The sequence below is a fragment of the Pseudophryne corroboree genome, chromosome 1, assembly GCF_028390025.1.
Source record: "Pseudophryne corroboree isolate aPseCor3 chromosome 1, aPseCor3.hap2, whole genome shotgun sequence".
Classification (NCBI taxonomy): domain Eukaryota; kingdom Metazoa; phylum Chordata; class Amphibia; order Anura; family Myobatrachidae; genus Pseudophryne; species Pseudophryne corroboree.
In genome coordinates this window covers 262882601-262898971 of record NC_086444.1, presented here as the reverse complement: position 1 = coordinate 262898971, position 16371 = coordinate 262882601, and the positions used below count along the sequence as shown (strand labels likewise).

Sequence of the window (16371 nt, the reverse complement as noted above, 5' to 3'; positions counted from 1 at the left end):
TTGAAAATGCACATGGTGGAAAGAGTACATGGCCTGTGAGAGGAAAACAGGACCGTTGTGTTTGAATGTTTTTATTACATTGAGGAGTGTGCTTAGCAATGTACTTTCCTGCCAAAATGCAACCAGGAAACGCAAAATGCATTTCATATTCCGTGTAGGATGCGGCATGACCTGCGCCGCGTCAGGGAATGTGTAACAGTCTAGTCTTGGAGTCTTCCACAAAACATGAAACACAGAAAAGCATCTACAGATGTGTCCTCATACACCACGCAGCAGGAGAGGCCTGGCATGAGTAAGCTGACAGGTTCCAAGCAAGAAATGCATCTTAATCGCATCGTTACGTGACTTTTTTATTAGCATAAGATTCTTGTGCATCCTATCAGCATCTTTTGCAAATAAGACACATTTTAATGGAAAAAGTCACACGAAAAGATGATCGGCAATACCAAGTCACGCCACAGCAAGGCGTGACTAGAAGGGTTGTTTAACATGCAGGAAGGCAAGATGTAAGTGGACACATCTGTACCCCAGAGGTTCTCAAACACGGCCTTCAAGGTACCCTAAGAGTTCTGGTTTTAAGGATATCCAGGCTTGAGCACAGGTGACTTATTTAGTATCTCAGTCAACAATGGATATCCTTTAAACCTGGACTGTTAGAGTGCCTTGAGGACTGGAATTGGGAACCACTGACCTACTCCATCCCAAATCGCATTTATATAATGTGATCCCATGAAACCATGTATTTTGTGTGTAGGCTCAAAATTAGGCATATTCATGCATCTGTCACAATCTCTGCAAGGAATGTTCCTGATATACTCATCTCCTCACATCAGAAGGTGCCAACATTTACACACATTGGGGCGATATGGGGTGCACGACTCACCTACGTGACAGCTTCTGCTGTGTGCATCTTAAACACTTATGGGGAATAATTTGTCATCTCTCATATGTGTGCTGTACGTGTTCTCTTTTTTTTTATACCTGTGTCTCAGTTTTATACTATTGCTTTGGTGTGTTGTACAAATTGAATTTAATTGGCAAATGTATTTGATGATGACAATAAATCGTATTGTATCATATTGTATTCAGTTGTTATATCGCACCCGATCTCCCTTCTATAGTGATGGGAGATCGATGGGTGATATTCAATTGATCCTCGTTATCATGCATATCGCGCCTATAGCAGTCTGGTTTAGCCGCATAGAGCGTCAAAACCCAACCAAACTAATGGGCACGATCACGGAAAGTGCTGTTTGGGTGCACAAATGGGTCACTTTGCGCATTTCAGCTTGCCACTCAAGGGGGTGTGAGCTGAAATGTAGGTGTCGGCAGCCACTGCACCTGAACAGAGCTACAATTGAATTGCTCTGTTTGGGTGCCATCTTGCGGTTGCTGGCGTGATAAGAATTGAATCTTGCCATAGAGTTACTATCACTGCCTAAAAGCCTGTGTGCTTACTCATTATACAAAGTGCATCTGCAAATGTAGACACATGGGGGGATTTCAATACATTTTTTGGCCAATAATAAGTAATGGGTGTCCAATGGAACTATTCAATTGTTTTGGTGATCAGGTGCGACTTCTTTACTTATCGTGACAAAATGTACTTTCTGAAGTCCAGGTTAGCATTTGGGCTCCCAGAAGATGGACTTTTTCGCCATTTTGCCAAACTGCTGCCCGCCCATTTCATACAGCCACACTAAAAACTATTGAATCCCCCCATGATGTCACAAAACAACTTATGCACTATGCTTTTTCACTTTTGTAAACAAATGTGTTTCAGATTTAATTGTATTTATTGGAAATAAGATCTCATTCATATATACTGAATACTTATATTATATATATATATATATATATGTTGGAAAATTAGAAATCAGTATACATTTCACCATGCAGAAAATTTTCTGCAGATAAAACTTCAGCCTAAATGAATATGACCTACATCACATTGTGATTAGTAACTCCAATTAGGATGGTTTCCCATAGTAGGTTGGGATTTTAGCTTTCATTTATTATTTCACACAGTTCCGGATTTTTGTTCAGCAATCTTGTTTTCTTTATGCAGTGGTTGCGGAACCCTGGTCCACAGCATGAGAAGAGGACACTGTTTGGAGACATGGTGTGCTTCTTGTTCATAACACCGCTTGCCACCATCTCAGGATGGCTATGTCTGCGAGGGGCGGTGGATCATCTGCACTTCAGTAGCCGGCTAGAAGCAGTTGGACTTATTGCACTCACTGTTGCACTCTTTACTATTTACCTCTTTTGGACACTTGTGAGTATTTGTGTTTCATTGTGTGTCTCTTTGCTTTTATATAACGTGTGAAAATTTAAATACTGTGTGTTTTAGAAGGTTAATGAAGAAAAATGATGGAACAGGAAGCAGGGAAAAGTAAATGGATAATACATACTGTAGTCCTACAAGTCCATGAGATGATGAGGGAATGGTTAAGAGGAAAGTCTGAGATCAGTGAGAGACATGCAGACTGATTCAGGTCTGTGTTTTGTAACATTTGCTCATTTCAAGACTTCAAGCTGCCACATATCTGGCCCATTCCACACCTGACTTGGATCAATAAATAATCTGCCGAGTATTTGGCAACGTACCTGTTTTGATTTTTATCTTTTCTGAACCTATTTATAAAATGAATGAGAAAAATAGTTTTGACTTTGGCTCAGGATTTTCTGTTCTTGTAATACATAACCATAACACCCAATTCAGCAGCCCATGGCACCACCGGTCTGCAAGAGGTGAGAATCTATAACTGATGTGAGCCGGTATAAGGGGGCTGATTCAGTTTGGATCCCAAAACGCGATCCAACTGCAAATATTCCGAAAAGGATGTGGGTGCATGCGAGGGATCACAGAAAATTAGCAGAGGTGCTCCAGGGAAGGGGGGTGGCAAAGCTCCGTTTTCTAGGCGGAGATTGAGCGTTGCAGAGGCGTGGCTAAAAATGGGGGTGGTGCGGTGCAAATAGAGGCGTGGTGGGAGCTTGGTCGGGGCAGCTGCGTGATGTCACATGCCGCCGCAATCAAAAAAAGATGGCGGCGGGCAGAGTCGTATTATGTCCATGGGGGGCCCGGGGTACTTATGAAAGTGGGGCCCCTATTCAAGAGAAGAGGAGGAGGACGGGGGGGGGGGGGGGTCACATACCATCCAACGATCGACCTGCGCTCCCGTCCCCGCCAACCGCACAGACAGCTGAGCGACGGCTCAGCTCTCCAATCATGTATGAATGAAGCAGCCTGCCGCTCAGCCATTGGGGCAGCCTACTTCACTCATACGTTATTGGACAGCTGAGCCGTCGTTCCCTTAATCCGGCTCTGGCGGCGGGTCTCCTGCACCAGCATGAGGCTACCCTAATTTCTACAATGAAACAGAAATTGTGATGTAATCGCAATTTTTGCTTCATCAAGGGGCGGAGCGTTGGTCAGCATGCTGGCCGGCCTTGCTCTGCGATGGGCATGCATTCGCAAGGATTGCAAATTTTGCTAATTAGCATAATTTGCAATCCTTACTGAATCGGGCCCAAAATACAGGTTATCACAAGTACACATAGAATTTGCAATCCTTTCTGAATCGGGCCCAAAATACAGGTTATCACTAGTAAAGAGAAAATCTCAATAGAAATCACTGCTTCTTTTTTCTCACACCTCCAGAGCAAGTCCGATTTTCCTGAAATCTGCAGGACCAATTATCTTAATTAGTCAGTAATTACTCACCTTCCGAAACAGTGTCTTCTCCTCCAGCATTAGGATCCGGTCTTCTGCAGCAGCGTGTGTGTGTGTGTGTGTGTGTGTGTGTGTGTGTGTGTGTGTGTGTGTGTGAGTGTGTAAGAAAGTGTGAGCGTGTGTAAGTATTAGTGTGTGACCCCTGTGTGTGTGTGTGTAACTCCCCCATCCCAAAGGCGGCAGCATTGAGAACTACATCTCCCAGCAGCCCCTCCTCAGTGAGAAGATGGAGGGGAGATCCGCAAGGTTGTTTTGCAGGTAAAACGTGCCCAATTGAATTTCCCCCACAGGTTCTGCTTACCCATGGCAGGGATTTTGGGAGATAAGTTTCTATACTGCTCTTGTTACAGTTTTCCTCCTTTATCATTGTTATATGTGTATTTATATGTATTGGGGGTATACCGCACTGGAAAGTAGTAACGTATCTAATGGATAATATTGAGACCAAAATGTAATAAGTAAAAGGAGAAAACTAAGTCTTCTAATTAATCTTATATTTGGCGGTGCACCCTGAGTCAGTAATGAAACATGCAACAAGAAAAGAGAAAAGAAGACTCTTTTGTGGGCGCACTCTTGTATGTATATGTATAGACGTCTCAGAAGAAACGATGATAAAAATATATATATTTTATTAACACAAATCGATAAAATAGTAGTAGGATATTTTGTCAAAATATTGCAAGAGGGTGGGGGGGGGAAAGGAGAAAGAGGGTGGGGAAACACAGAACAAATATTAACAGTGTAAATACTGAATAGCAGTTCTGGGCTGCCTGGGTTCAAAATGACAAAAAGATAACAGCTGGAGGCCTGAAAGAATACCTAAGTGGGTCCTATGTAGGTATGTATATCAAATTTTTTTTACCTATATTAGGTTGATGAATCAGCTACATCTCTTGTGAGTATATAGAAATAGAAAAGGTTGAGGTGAGCAAGATGAATCTGCTGTCAGTGTTAGACGCTGAGCCAAAACCGTCCACGGATTTCTACTGAACTGAGTATTCCTCAAGAGTCTCCCAGTTGAGTACTAACCCAGCCCAACACTGCTTAGCTTCCAAGATCGGAAGGATTCGGGCGTTGCCAGTGTGGTATGAAAGTAGAATGAATATTGTAATCGAGGGCTCAGGAATCACTGATGAGAGTTCACGAATCAGGAAGGAAAAGAGTAGATATAGGTTGGAGAGGAAAATAGGGGATCTGCTGCCAATGTTAGACAGGGATGGTCAGGGTGACCATCCCTGTCTAACATTGGCAGCAGATCCCCTATTTTCCTCTCCAACCTATAGCTACTCTTTTCCTTCCTGATTCGTGAACTCTCATCAGTGATTCCTGAGCCCTCGATTACAATATTCATTCTACTTTCATACCACACTGGCAACGCCCGAATCCTTCCGAACTTGGAAGCTAAGCAGTGTTGGGCTGGGTTAGTACTCAAGTGGGAGACTCTTGAGGAATACTCAGTTCAGTAGAAATCCGTGGACGGTTTTGGCTCAGCGTCTAACACTGACAGCAGATTCATCTTGCTCACCTCAACCTTTTCTATTTCTATATACTCACAAGAGATGTAGCTGATTCATCAACCTAATATAGGTAAAAAAAATGTGATATACATACCTACATAGGACCAACTTAGGTATTCTTTCAGGCCTCCAGCTGTTATCTTTTTGTCATTTTGAACCCAGGCAGCCCAGAACTGCTATTCAGTATTTACACTGTTAATATTTGTTCTGTGTTTCCCCACCCTCTTTCTCCTTTTCCCCCCCCACCCTCTTGCAATATTTTGACAAAATATCCTACTACTATTTTATCGATTTGTGTTAATAAAATATATATATTTTTATCATCGTTTCTTCTGAGACGTCTATACATATACATACAAGAGTGCGCCCACAAAAGAGTCTTCTTTTCTCTTTTCTTGTTATATGTGTATTTCACAGAGGACCTGATGCAGAGATGTGCGGAAACCCAGTGTTTGCGCAGTTGAGCCATTACTGGTCGCACTGCGAATGTGCTGCAATGATATTGCAGCAGTGGTCACAGCGAGGACTCACAAAGTGACTGACAGTCAGGCACCGTTTGGGGCGGTTACAGGTAATGGCGGGCCTGTCATGAACATTTCCTGAGCGTGTCTCAGCCTGTGACTGCATTTCCATACACAGCTGCAATAGCTCCGGCATCTCACTCCCAGCGGTCACAATGTGCGACCGTGAGGCTACTGAGGACTCCATAATCCACTGACCTGCAGCTTACTCTGCATCTTTGTACGCAGTCTCTGGGACTCACAAAGGTCTCAATACAAATCCCGGTGGCTGCAGCACTGGCATACTTCTGCACAGTCACTGCATAAGCGTACATAACTTAATTAGCTTCTATGAGGAAGTGAGCAAGAATCTTGACCAGGGAAAAGTAGTGGATGTGGTGTATTTAGAATTTGCAAAAGCCTTCGATACAGTGCCTCACAGGAGACTGATCATCAAATTAAGGGAACTTGGCCTAGGATATACTATTTGTACATGGATAGGTAATTGGCTGGATAACAGAGTACAACAAGTAGTGGTCAATGGGATGTTCTCCAGCTGGGCACCAGTAGTCAGCGGAATACCACAAGGGTCCGTACTTGGCCCACTACTGTTCAATATATTTATCAACTAGCTGGAGTACCCGGCGTTGCCCAGCATTTTAAGAATGTCTGTATACAAAAATAAATGTAAATATTAAACACACAGTATAAATAACATTGTAGATAGCTGAATACCCGTGCTTCGCTATGGGATGAGGATGGTAAATGAGAATGATAGTTGTTTGTTAATTTACGTTGGTTGGAGATCTAGTATATAGGCATATCTTGTTTCCCTGACGCACTTTGTGTAGTGGCTGGACCCCTTTTTGGTCCCCCAAGGGACCCTGCTCTTCCCACTATACAACTCTCAGTCTGTGGCTTCCTGCTGCCTCCATTCCCCTCCTCACATCATGTCAGTGCCCCTGTGAAATTATAGACTTTTTTTTACAGTTTCTTATATAGCGCAGCACATTATGTATCTCCTGATATACTCTGTGCTGCTGTGGGTCCGTGCTACTTCCACTATATAACTCTCAGTGTGTGGGTTTGTGCTAGCTGCATTCCCCTCCTCACATCATGTCACTGGCCCTGTCACATGCAGCCCTGTCATCACTGACATATGGTGCATGTCCTGATATAGTCTGTGCTGCTGGCCCACCCCTAGGGGTGCTAGTGGTGTGTTACCCCCACAGTGTTTGTTCCCAGAGTGTAAGTCATATGTGTAGCAAGTTTGGTGTAAATTGCTCCAGGCCTTTCGCAGTTTTGCTGTCTGCTGACATACTCTGTGCTGCTGTACCCCCCCCCCCCCCCCAGGGGTGCTAATGGTATGTTACCCCCACAATGTTTGTTTCCAGAGTGTAAGTCGTTTGTGTACCAAGTTTGTTGTAAATTGCTGCAGGCATTCCAGAGTTATGCTGTCTGCTGAAATACTCAGTGCTGCTGCCTCACCCCTAAGGGTGCTAGGGGTGTGTTCCCCCCCCCCCCCCCCCCACAGTGTTTGTTCCCAGATTGTAAGGCATATGTGTACCAATTTTTGAGTACATTGATCCAGCAATTCCAGAGTTATGCTGTCTCCTGATATACTCTGTGCTGCTGTCTCCCTCCCTAGGGGTGCTAGGGATTTCAGATTGTTTTATTTGCCTCCACCGTGTTTTAATACGCTTGTACGTAAAATTTCACGATCGTCGCTTGTAAACTGTGGATTTGTATAGAAAGACAGAAGGACAAATTTTCGCTTTTAGTAGATGATCTAGGAATAGGCCTGGGAAGCACAGTGTCAATCTTTGCTGATGATACTAAACTGTGTAAGGTAATTAATTCAGAAAGCGATGTGGAGTCTCTACAGAATTACTTATTTAAACTTGAAATCTGGGCGTCTAAATGGGGAATGAGGTTCAATATAGAAAAATGCAAAGTTATGCATTTTGGGACAAAAAACACACATGCATCATATACTGTAAATGGGGAAAATATAGGGGTAACTGTGGTGGAAAAGGATTTGGGGGTGCTCATAGATAATAGGCTTAATAACAGTACGCAATGTCAAAATGCAGCAAAAAAGGCAAGTAAAGTGCTTGCGTGCATAAAACTGGGGATTATTGAGACAAGGGATGAGGATGTAATCCTGTCTCTGCATAAATCATTGGTACGTTCGCACCTGGAATATTGTGTTCAATTTTGGGCACCATATTATAAAAAAGATATCGGGGAACTAGAAAGAGTTCCAAGGCGGGCTACTATATTGATTGAAGGGTTAGAGACACTGGAGTACGAGGAAAGGCTTACTAGGTTTAATATGGATACACTGGAAAAGAGGCTTCTAAGAGGTGACATTATTAATATCTTCAAATATGTAAAGGGTCATTACAAGGAATTAGCAGGGGATTTGTTTATTAAAAGAACTCTGTATAGGGCACTTGGGGACTCGCTAAGGCTAGAGGAGAGAAAATTCCGTACACAATGTAGGAAAGGGTTCTTCACGGTAAGGGCAATAAAGATTTGGAACACCCTGCCGGAGAAGGTAATAATGGCGGACTCTGTAAATGCATTTAAAAACGGATTGGACAAATTTTTAATTGGAAAAAGTATCCAGGGTTATAGCATTTAACATAGTGACATTAATATCTGGGAGTGGAAAGAATCATAGTTGCCAATTGGTACTAAACCATTACTTCAGCAGGTGCATTATAATGGGAGCAGCTTAACACAGAATACAGGTTGAACCTGATGGGTATTTTGCCTCTTTTCAACCTCACTAGCTATGTAACTACTGTATGTAACATAGCTGCAGCATTAGCGTACATCTCTGCATCAGGCCCATTGTTTGTCAGGTCCCTGCAGTGTCAGCTTCGGCTCATTGTGTCAGCTGCTGCGTCCTGGCGTGATTAGGACCAGAATGTAAAACGACAATGATATTAATAGCAACACATGTTTTGTTTTTAAAACCACTGCTATTTGAAGTTTCAGCCTGACACACGCTAAGACGCGGCATCTTGTACAAGGCACTGCTTAGTGCATATACCTCTACTACTTACTTGTTAGATGGATTTTTGGGACATTCTGTTCCTATTTTAACTTTCTTCAATTTAATAGGCTAGTAAATATTAGCAATAATACTGTGGGTGGGTGTAACATCTGTCCCTGGTCTGCTACTCTGTGCTGTGATCACCAGGAGGAAGCATTAGATCACTAAGAGGTAGGAGCTGTACTGGTACCAGTTCTATGTCAGATTATGGGGGCCAGTCCGAGTTGATCGTAGCTGTGCTAAATTTAGCACAGCTATAATCATCTTCCCTGACATGCGGGGGGACGCCCAGCACAGTGCTAGTCCCCCCCCCCCCCCCCCCCCGCACAAGTACAAAAGCATCGCGCAGCGGCGATGCTTTTGTACTTGTGGAGTAACTCCCTGCCAGCGCAGCTCCTGCGGCTGGCCGGGAGTTGATCGGCGCTGCCCGTGGGCGCAGCAGCTGCGTGTGACATCACGCAGCTGATGCGACCCGCCCCCCGCACGGTCCGGCCACGCCTGCGTTGGCCGGACCGCGCCCCCATAATGGCAGCCAAACACCACCGTGCCGCCCCCTTCCACCCAGCGACCGCCTCTGCCTATCAATCAGGCAGAGGCGATCGCTAGGGAACGACGGCCTTCGGCGCCAGCGCATGCGCAGTTCCGACCTGATTGCTGCACTGCGATAAACTGCAGCGAGCGATCGGGTCGAAATGACCCCCTATGGACACAGCTCGTCCTCCAGGTAAATGTTGCTCAGGATAATGGACGCCCCCTTTCTATGTGCTCTTACTGAATGCTAGACTGGCATGAGGATGGCCTAGGAACTTAGCTGTCTATTGAGATCCCTAAAATGTGACAATGGAATTCTTTGTTTTACAAATGTTTATCTGGATAATAACTGTGATGTAATCACCAACAGTGGAACCTTTTTATTTTAATCCATGGGGCAATTGAGCATATTACTTAACTATTACAATTATTTTTAATAAATGGCTAATATAATAATAGTAGGATGTACTGTCATGCACAGAGAATCTATTTTCTCTCCTATATGTGCAGTTATTAATATCCATTAGCATGCATTACATAGTAAATAAGGTTGAAAAAAGACAATTGTCCATCATCTTATGTTATGTTAGGCATTGCTTGGCCAAATAGAGCAGTCACCCTGATGCTTGACGTTCAGATACAGTGACTAAGGGGGAGTTGCAGCAAACCTTGGAGAGAGAGATAAAGTACTAACCAATCAGCTCCTAACCCATTTTTCAAACATTCCTGTAAAATGGCGGGTTGCGCTGATTGGTTGGTACCTTATTTCTCTCCAATGTTTGATACATCCCCCCCCTCCCCCCCCCTTATCTCTTCCAGACACTGTAGCTTGGTAGGCCATGAAGGATGACTATGTATCGAGGCAAATGATGTTCCTCTCTTCCCACAGCATTCTCTGTCAGGTGCTATACTGTCCCCATTCATTTTGAAAGAATAATTTTCTAACATTACTATCATTTGGCGGCCAAACACTGTGGCATTGTGAAAATACTAATGTACAACCCCAATCTGCAGTTACAATATTGTTTGCGAAGTAGCTGTCATACATTTCCATCTGCAAATTATAAATCCGTGTTTACATTTTTTTTTTCCAGGTGTCATTTAGATACCACTGTAGATTATACAATGAATGGCGTCGGACCAATCAGAGGGTTATTCTGGTGATCCCTAAATCGATCAATTTACCTTCCAATCAGCAGTCGTTATTGGGGCTGCACTCGCTCAAACGGAATTCGAAAGAGACTATAGTGTGATGAGATCACCTGGGACTTGTCTGGCAGTAAGATGCACTATAGCACTATCTCGTCTCATCGTCACTTGGACATCATTCACAGACTGTTAGCCCTAACGTGGATATGTAATCTCCATTTCCTGGAAAACTTTATTTTAATTTAAGCAATGAACGCTGCAAATATGTGTTTGCTAACTTGCCAAACCTGTTCATTTAGCCGGTGGTATCTTGTGTACCCTTCTGAACTGCAGCAGCCTTTACCTCTCTGTTTTGTTTATCTTATGATATTAGAAGTAAAAGTACACTTTTATACTCCATAGTTTTTTATTTTTTAAGTCCTTTTTTTTAATAGCAGTTTATGGTAAGATGTGTGTGCTGTATTGCCCACCCAGAGTGCATCAGTTGTTTGGGCTGAACCAATAGTAATGCAGCACTGTAATCCTACTTGCCTCCTTTCCCAGAATGCCTGGCATAGTCACAAATACCCAGGACTTCCTGTGAACTTGACTGAGGCGAATGTGGGCAGGCCAGAGAAGGGGCTTATGATACGCATTGTATGAGTGAATGCTGGGAGGTATATACTGGTGCAGTCACTGGTTACCTCATCCCTGGTGATGTCGCTGGTCCCTAGAGAATTAGCCTTGCTAGCTATTGGTTCAGTGCCTGCCTCTGCGCTGTGTGGGCAGGATGTGCACAATAAAGGTCTGTTCCTGTACAAAGTGAAGGCAGAACATTTAGGGGTCTGGTATAACATATAGACAGTCAAAAGGTCGACAGGGTCAATAAGTCTGTTACACAAAGGGGGCGACCCGGCACTGGTCTAAAAATGGTTTTTGATTACAGAGAACCCAAGATTGGACAATTTTTAAGTAAATCTTTAATATAATGTCCAGTTTGGGGGTGCGCCCAGAGCCAGTGACATATGCATAAACAAAAGGGAGAAAGAAGAAGGCTCTTGTGTGGGCGCACTCATTAATTGTAGTTAAATAACTAGAATGAATAACACTAGGTTAATTAGTCAGTAGATAAAACAAAATTTATTTGGAAATATTAAGAATATAATTGCCCCTTATTGAGGAGATGTGAATGATCCCAGATAAAAATGTTCTGGTCCTGCCTCAGGAAATGAGATGGAGAGGGGTAGAGACACTGCAAGTCATAAACCCTTTCTCACCCGGCCAGTACAGATGATCTGTATTAATGAGATCAATTTAGGTCAATTGATTTTAAATTCTGTCATAATCCCAATGAAGGAATAGCAGCTATTTATGGCAATAGGCAATAATAGAAATAAATCAAAGGATATACCAGGGTAAAGAATGAAAAGAATAGAAACAAATGGTGATGCTGCTGTTGGAGTCACATACCACACATCATATGCAATGATTAATGTTCTACAACACTGAGTATTCCCTGTGAGTCTCCACCTCAGGTACTAACTCAGCCCACACTGTTTCGCTTCCAAGATCGGACGAGATCGGGCATTAGCAGTGTGGTTTGATAGTAGAAAGACGCACTCTCATTGGACGTCTGACCAAATCTTTCTACTATCAAACCACACTGCTAATGCCCGATCTCGTCCGATCTTGGAAGCGAAACAGTGTGGGCTGAGTTAGTACCTGAGGTGGAGACTCACAGGGAATACTCAGTGTTGTAGAACATTAATCATTGCATATGATGTGTGGTATGTGACTCCAACAGCAGCATCACCATTTGTTTCTATTCTTTTCATTCTTTACCCTGGTATATCCTTTGATTTATTTCTATTATTGCCTATTGCCATAAATAGCTGCTATTCCTTCATTGGGATTATGACAGAATTTAAAATCAATTGACCTAAATTGATCTCATTAATACAGATCATCTGTACTGGCCGGGTGAGAAAGGGTTTATGACTTGCAGTGTCTCTACCCCTCTCCATCTCATTTCCTGAGGCAGGACCAGAACATTTTTATCTGGGATCATTCACATCTCCTCAATAAGGGGCAATTATATTCTTAATATTTCCAAATAAATTTTGTTTTATCTACTGACTAATTAACCTAGTGTTATTCATTCTAGTTATTTAACTACAATTAATGAGTGCGCCCACACAAGAGCCTTCTTCTTCCTCCCTTTTGTTTAGGGTCAATAAGTCAACAGGGTCAAAAGGTATACAAGAAAAGAGTAGACTGTACAAAAGGTAGACAGGGTAAAAAGGTCAACATGGAAATGGTCGACATAAAAAAGGTAGACTTTTTTATTTTAATTTTTGGGGTTTGTGTGGATAGTTTTTGTCATCTGGGACCTCGAATTGTAGAAAGGCATCCCCTCGGGGGGCTCACTTTGCTCGCCTCGCTGCGCTCGCCTCAAGGTTTATAACCAACTCTATGCCGACATGGATAGAGAAGATATGAAAAAGTCCAAAAACATGTAAAATTGAAAAAAAAACCTGTATTTACCTTTTTTATGTTGACCATTTTCATGTCGACCTTTTGACCCTGTCAACATTTTATACTGTCTACCTTTTTCATGTCGACCTTTTGACCATATCGACCTAATGTCTGTCTAACATATGGTGTCTACCTATTGACTGTCTAACTAGACACTGTCTATCTATCATCTGGATACCAAAATTTAGCGCAATACTTTCCTCCAGTGACACATATGCAGCCATCTGTTATTATGATTTGTTTTTGTTTGTTTGTTTTCAAGACATTTTGTACAAATATATTTATGGTTTCTAAAATATTTTTTTAAAACAACTATTTTTTCCAAGCCTTGCATTTAAAGGATAAGTGGATGTAAATTATTCTAACATTGATCTCTTTGGTCCATTTTTAATGTTTACTTTGAATGTGATGCTGAAAGTTCTGATCTTGCTTCTGATTGGACAGTGTTTGACTTAAACTTTTGCTCATTAAGAAAAAAAGAGACATTTTTATTCTGAACAAGTCCAGCTAGTAACCCTTTCACTACCGGAGTGCTTTAGATCTTGTCATTATACTTTGTCACATGTCCTGTCTGGGAGAATGGATACACAGCGGAAATAATCATCTTGGACAGTTTTTACAACTATTTCACATATACATTGAGTTATTATAAGACTGTACATTATTTAAGTAATAAATTCTCCATAAAATGATTGTCCGACATCCTTGTTATTGTGTATCATAAAGAAAGATAAAGTTTAAATACTAGATCAGTTTTAAGAGCCAAATTTATTGTACTGTATGATACAATCCTATGTGACAACTGTAACCTTGGTACACTCTGCTGGTTTAAGAAGGAAACAAATTTATTACAAGAGCAAAACACATCCACCTGGAGTAGTCTGTGATCCTTCTAGTCATTGCTCAAATCTTCATGTCAGTCATTATAATAGATTACATTCAAAACATACACAACTATAATTTTTCTTGTTTTGTTAATTACATTGATTCAAAATTAAGACTTCTGTCCGGCCAGCTGTCATAAACCATATATGGGTCTATTCATGAAGCAGTGAAATGTGTGGAGAGGTGAGCCACCGGAGAAGTTGCCCATGGCAACCAACCAGCTGCTAAGTTTAATGTTATAGAATGCATTTTCGAAATGTTACCTCATTACTGATTGGTTGCCATGGGAAACTTCTCCACTGGCTCACTTCTCCACTCTTTTCACTGCTTCATGAATAAACCACTGAGGGGGACATTTACTAAGCAGTGATAAGAGTGAAGAAGTGAGCCAGTGGAGAAGTGCCCATGGCAACCAATCAGCACTGAAGTAACATCTATAATTTGCATACTATAAAATGATACAGAGCTGCTGATTGGTTGATGGGGAAATATCTCCACTGGCTCACTTCTCCGCTCTTATCACTGCTTAGTAAATGTACCCCTAAATGAGGGAAACATTTTTCTCTACCTCTAATTCATATTCAGGCTGACCACACACAGGATCATCTGATTGATTTGGCTAAATATGCTGCAATAGTGGGCCAATCGACTGATATCAAGTGTGATCTAGCAGCATTACGCATTGGGTAAAATCACCTTTGCTCAATGCTTTAGCTGATAAGTACAGATTACTTAAGTCATTGGGCCTAATTCTGAGTTGATCGCAGCAGAAAGTTTGTTAGCAATTGGGCAAAACCATGTGCACTGCAGGGGGGACAGATATAACATGTGCAGAGAGAGTTAGATTTGGGCAGGGTGTATTAAAACTGAAATCTAAATTGCAGAGTAAAAATAAAGCAGCCAGTATTTATCCTGCACAGAAACAATATAACCCACCCAAATCGAACTCTCTCTGCACATGTTATATCTGCCACACCTGCAGTGCACATGGCTTTGCCCAATTGCTAACAAACTTTCTGCTGCAATCAACTCAGAATTACCCCCATAGTGTAAATCATTAACTAAATAAATGCCTTTCTCATCAAATGGGTGATAAGATTAATTGATCATATAAATGACCCCCTGTGTCTGAAGTTGTTGTAGTTTTACATTAACTTCCACTGATACTGCTATTCTGCCTTGTCTTACCGGTGTATGCTATTATAATGTCTCACAGACAGCATGATCTAATGACGGAAGGGAGCAGCTCTCTGTACTGCCGACACTCCTTGGATCTAACCAACAAAACCATTGGATCATTGTGTTGAGACATGACATATGACTGTGAATGTTGTGTGGGGGAAGGGATCCTAGATGTGGGAGTTACACAGTTCTGCTGGGTGGAAGGCAGGTAGATTACCATTGTAGGTGTAGATCTTTTTAGATCTTTACGTTAAGATTATATAATTAAATAAATTACAATATTCATTTTATTTACAGATTATTTTGCTGCAGATAATAAGATCTAAATTCCAGACATAAATAATTGCCTATTATCTAGCCCCACTCTCTAATAGTATTGCTGGACACAGTATTACGTTCTAAGAGTGGAGTCTCCTTGCAGGAGGTTTAATAATGACCGCAGACCTATTCTGGCTCTTCCATATGCATTTGTGGTCAGCTGTGTTTAGTGCAGGGAAGAGAACAGAGCACATTAGTAGCTGTACAGGTTATTTTATTGTTGCTATTTATATCAGCTTATATCTGGCAGATAAGAGCAGTGTTGGCATTCCCTAAACTGTGACGCGCTGTATGGGCAAGCAGAGAATCGTCACTGTATAAATGGGAAGGCTTTTCTAGCTGCCTCCCTGTAATGGCTAGCGCACAGGCCTGTGTCACTTGTATTCTACTGTCTGCACGTGTGGAAATGGATGATTATACACTGCAGTCCAGTGGATCTAAAGGCAACGATAAATCGTTCATATCTTTCAGTGTGTATGCTACAACGATGAACAATGCGCGTGTCCCGCAATCGTTCATCGTTGAATGATCATCGTTAAACCATGTCCGTCAATTTTGATGATATCGATGTCTGTACTATCATAGTCCAAATTGGCCATCGATATCATCCAGTGTGTAGGCTATAAATCGTTGGCGAAAATATTAACCATCGGTAATATCGATAGTCGATAATATCGCTACCATCGCCCAGTGTGTAGGCCCCTTAAGACTATTAATTTCTTATTGTAGGTAATTTAGACAAGTAAAATGGTTATTTATATATTTTGCATCCCATATTGCCACTATTCTAACCCAATTTGTATATCTTAAAATATGCAAATTGGTTGTGTGCATGCTCACAAAACAGGCCGGACACTTACGCTCACATCTGACACTTGCACCTTCTTGTGACTGGAGAGGCAGGGTGGCAGAGACATCAGGTAAGCCATGATGCTAGAGAGGGGGCTGGCCAATAATGGAGGCTTGGCCATGCCT

The 16371-nt window shown here is 42.1% G+C and overlaps 1 protein-coding gene and 2 pseudogenes across 2 annotated transcripts in view; 2 read left to right on the top strand and 1 right to left on the bottom strand.

Moving 5' to 3' along the window:
• MARCHF3 (membrane associated ring-CH-type finger 3) overlaps nt 1–11539 on the top strand; it is a 262264-nt gene extending 250725 nt beyond the window's left edge. For both annotated transcript variants that reach the window (XM_063961182.1, XM_063961267.1), the window contains exons 4-5: nt 2069–2278; nt 10443–11539. In XM_063961182.1, coding sequence (XP_063817252.1) covers nt 2069–2278; nt 10443–10601 — 369 coding nt within the window. In that variant the 3' untranslated portion in view covers nt 10602–11539. The remainder of the gene's footprint in view (nt 1–2068; nt 2279–10442) is intronic.
• LOC134950266 (5S ribosomal RNA) lies at nt 4717–4835 on the bottom strand (annotated as a pseudogene).
• LOC134948456 (5S ribosomal RNA) lies at nt 5087–5205 on the top strand (annotated as a pseudogene).
• Nucleotides 11540–16371: the final 4832 nt, after the last annotated feature.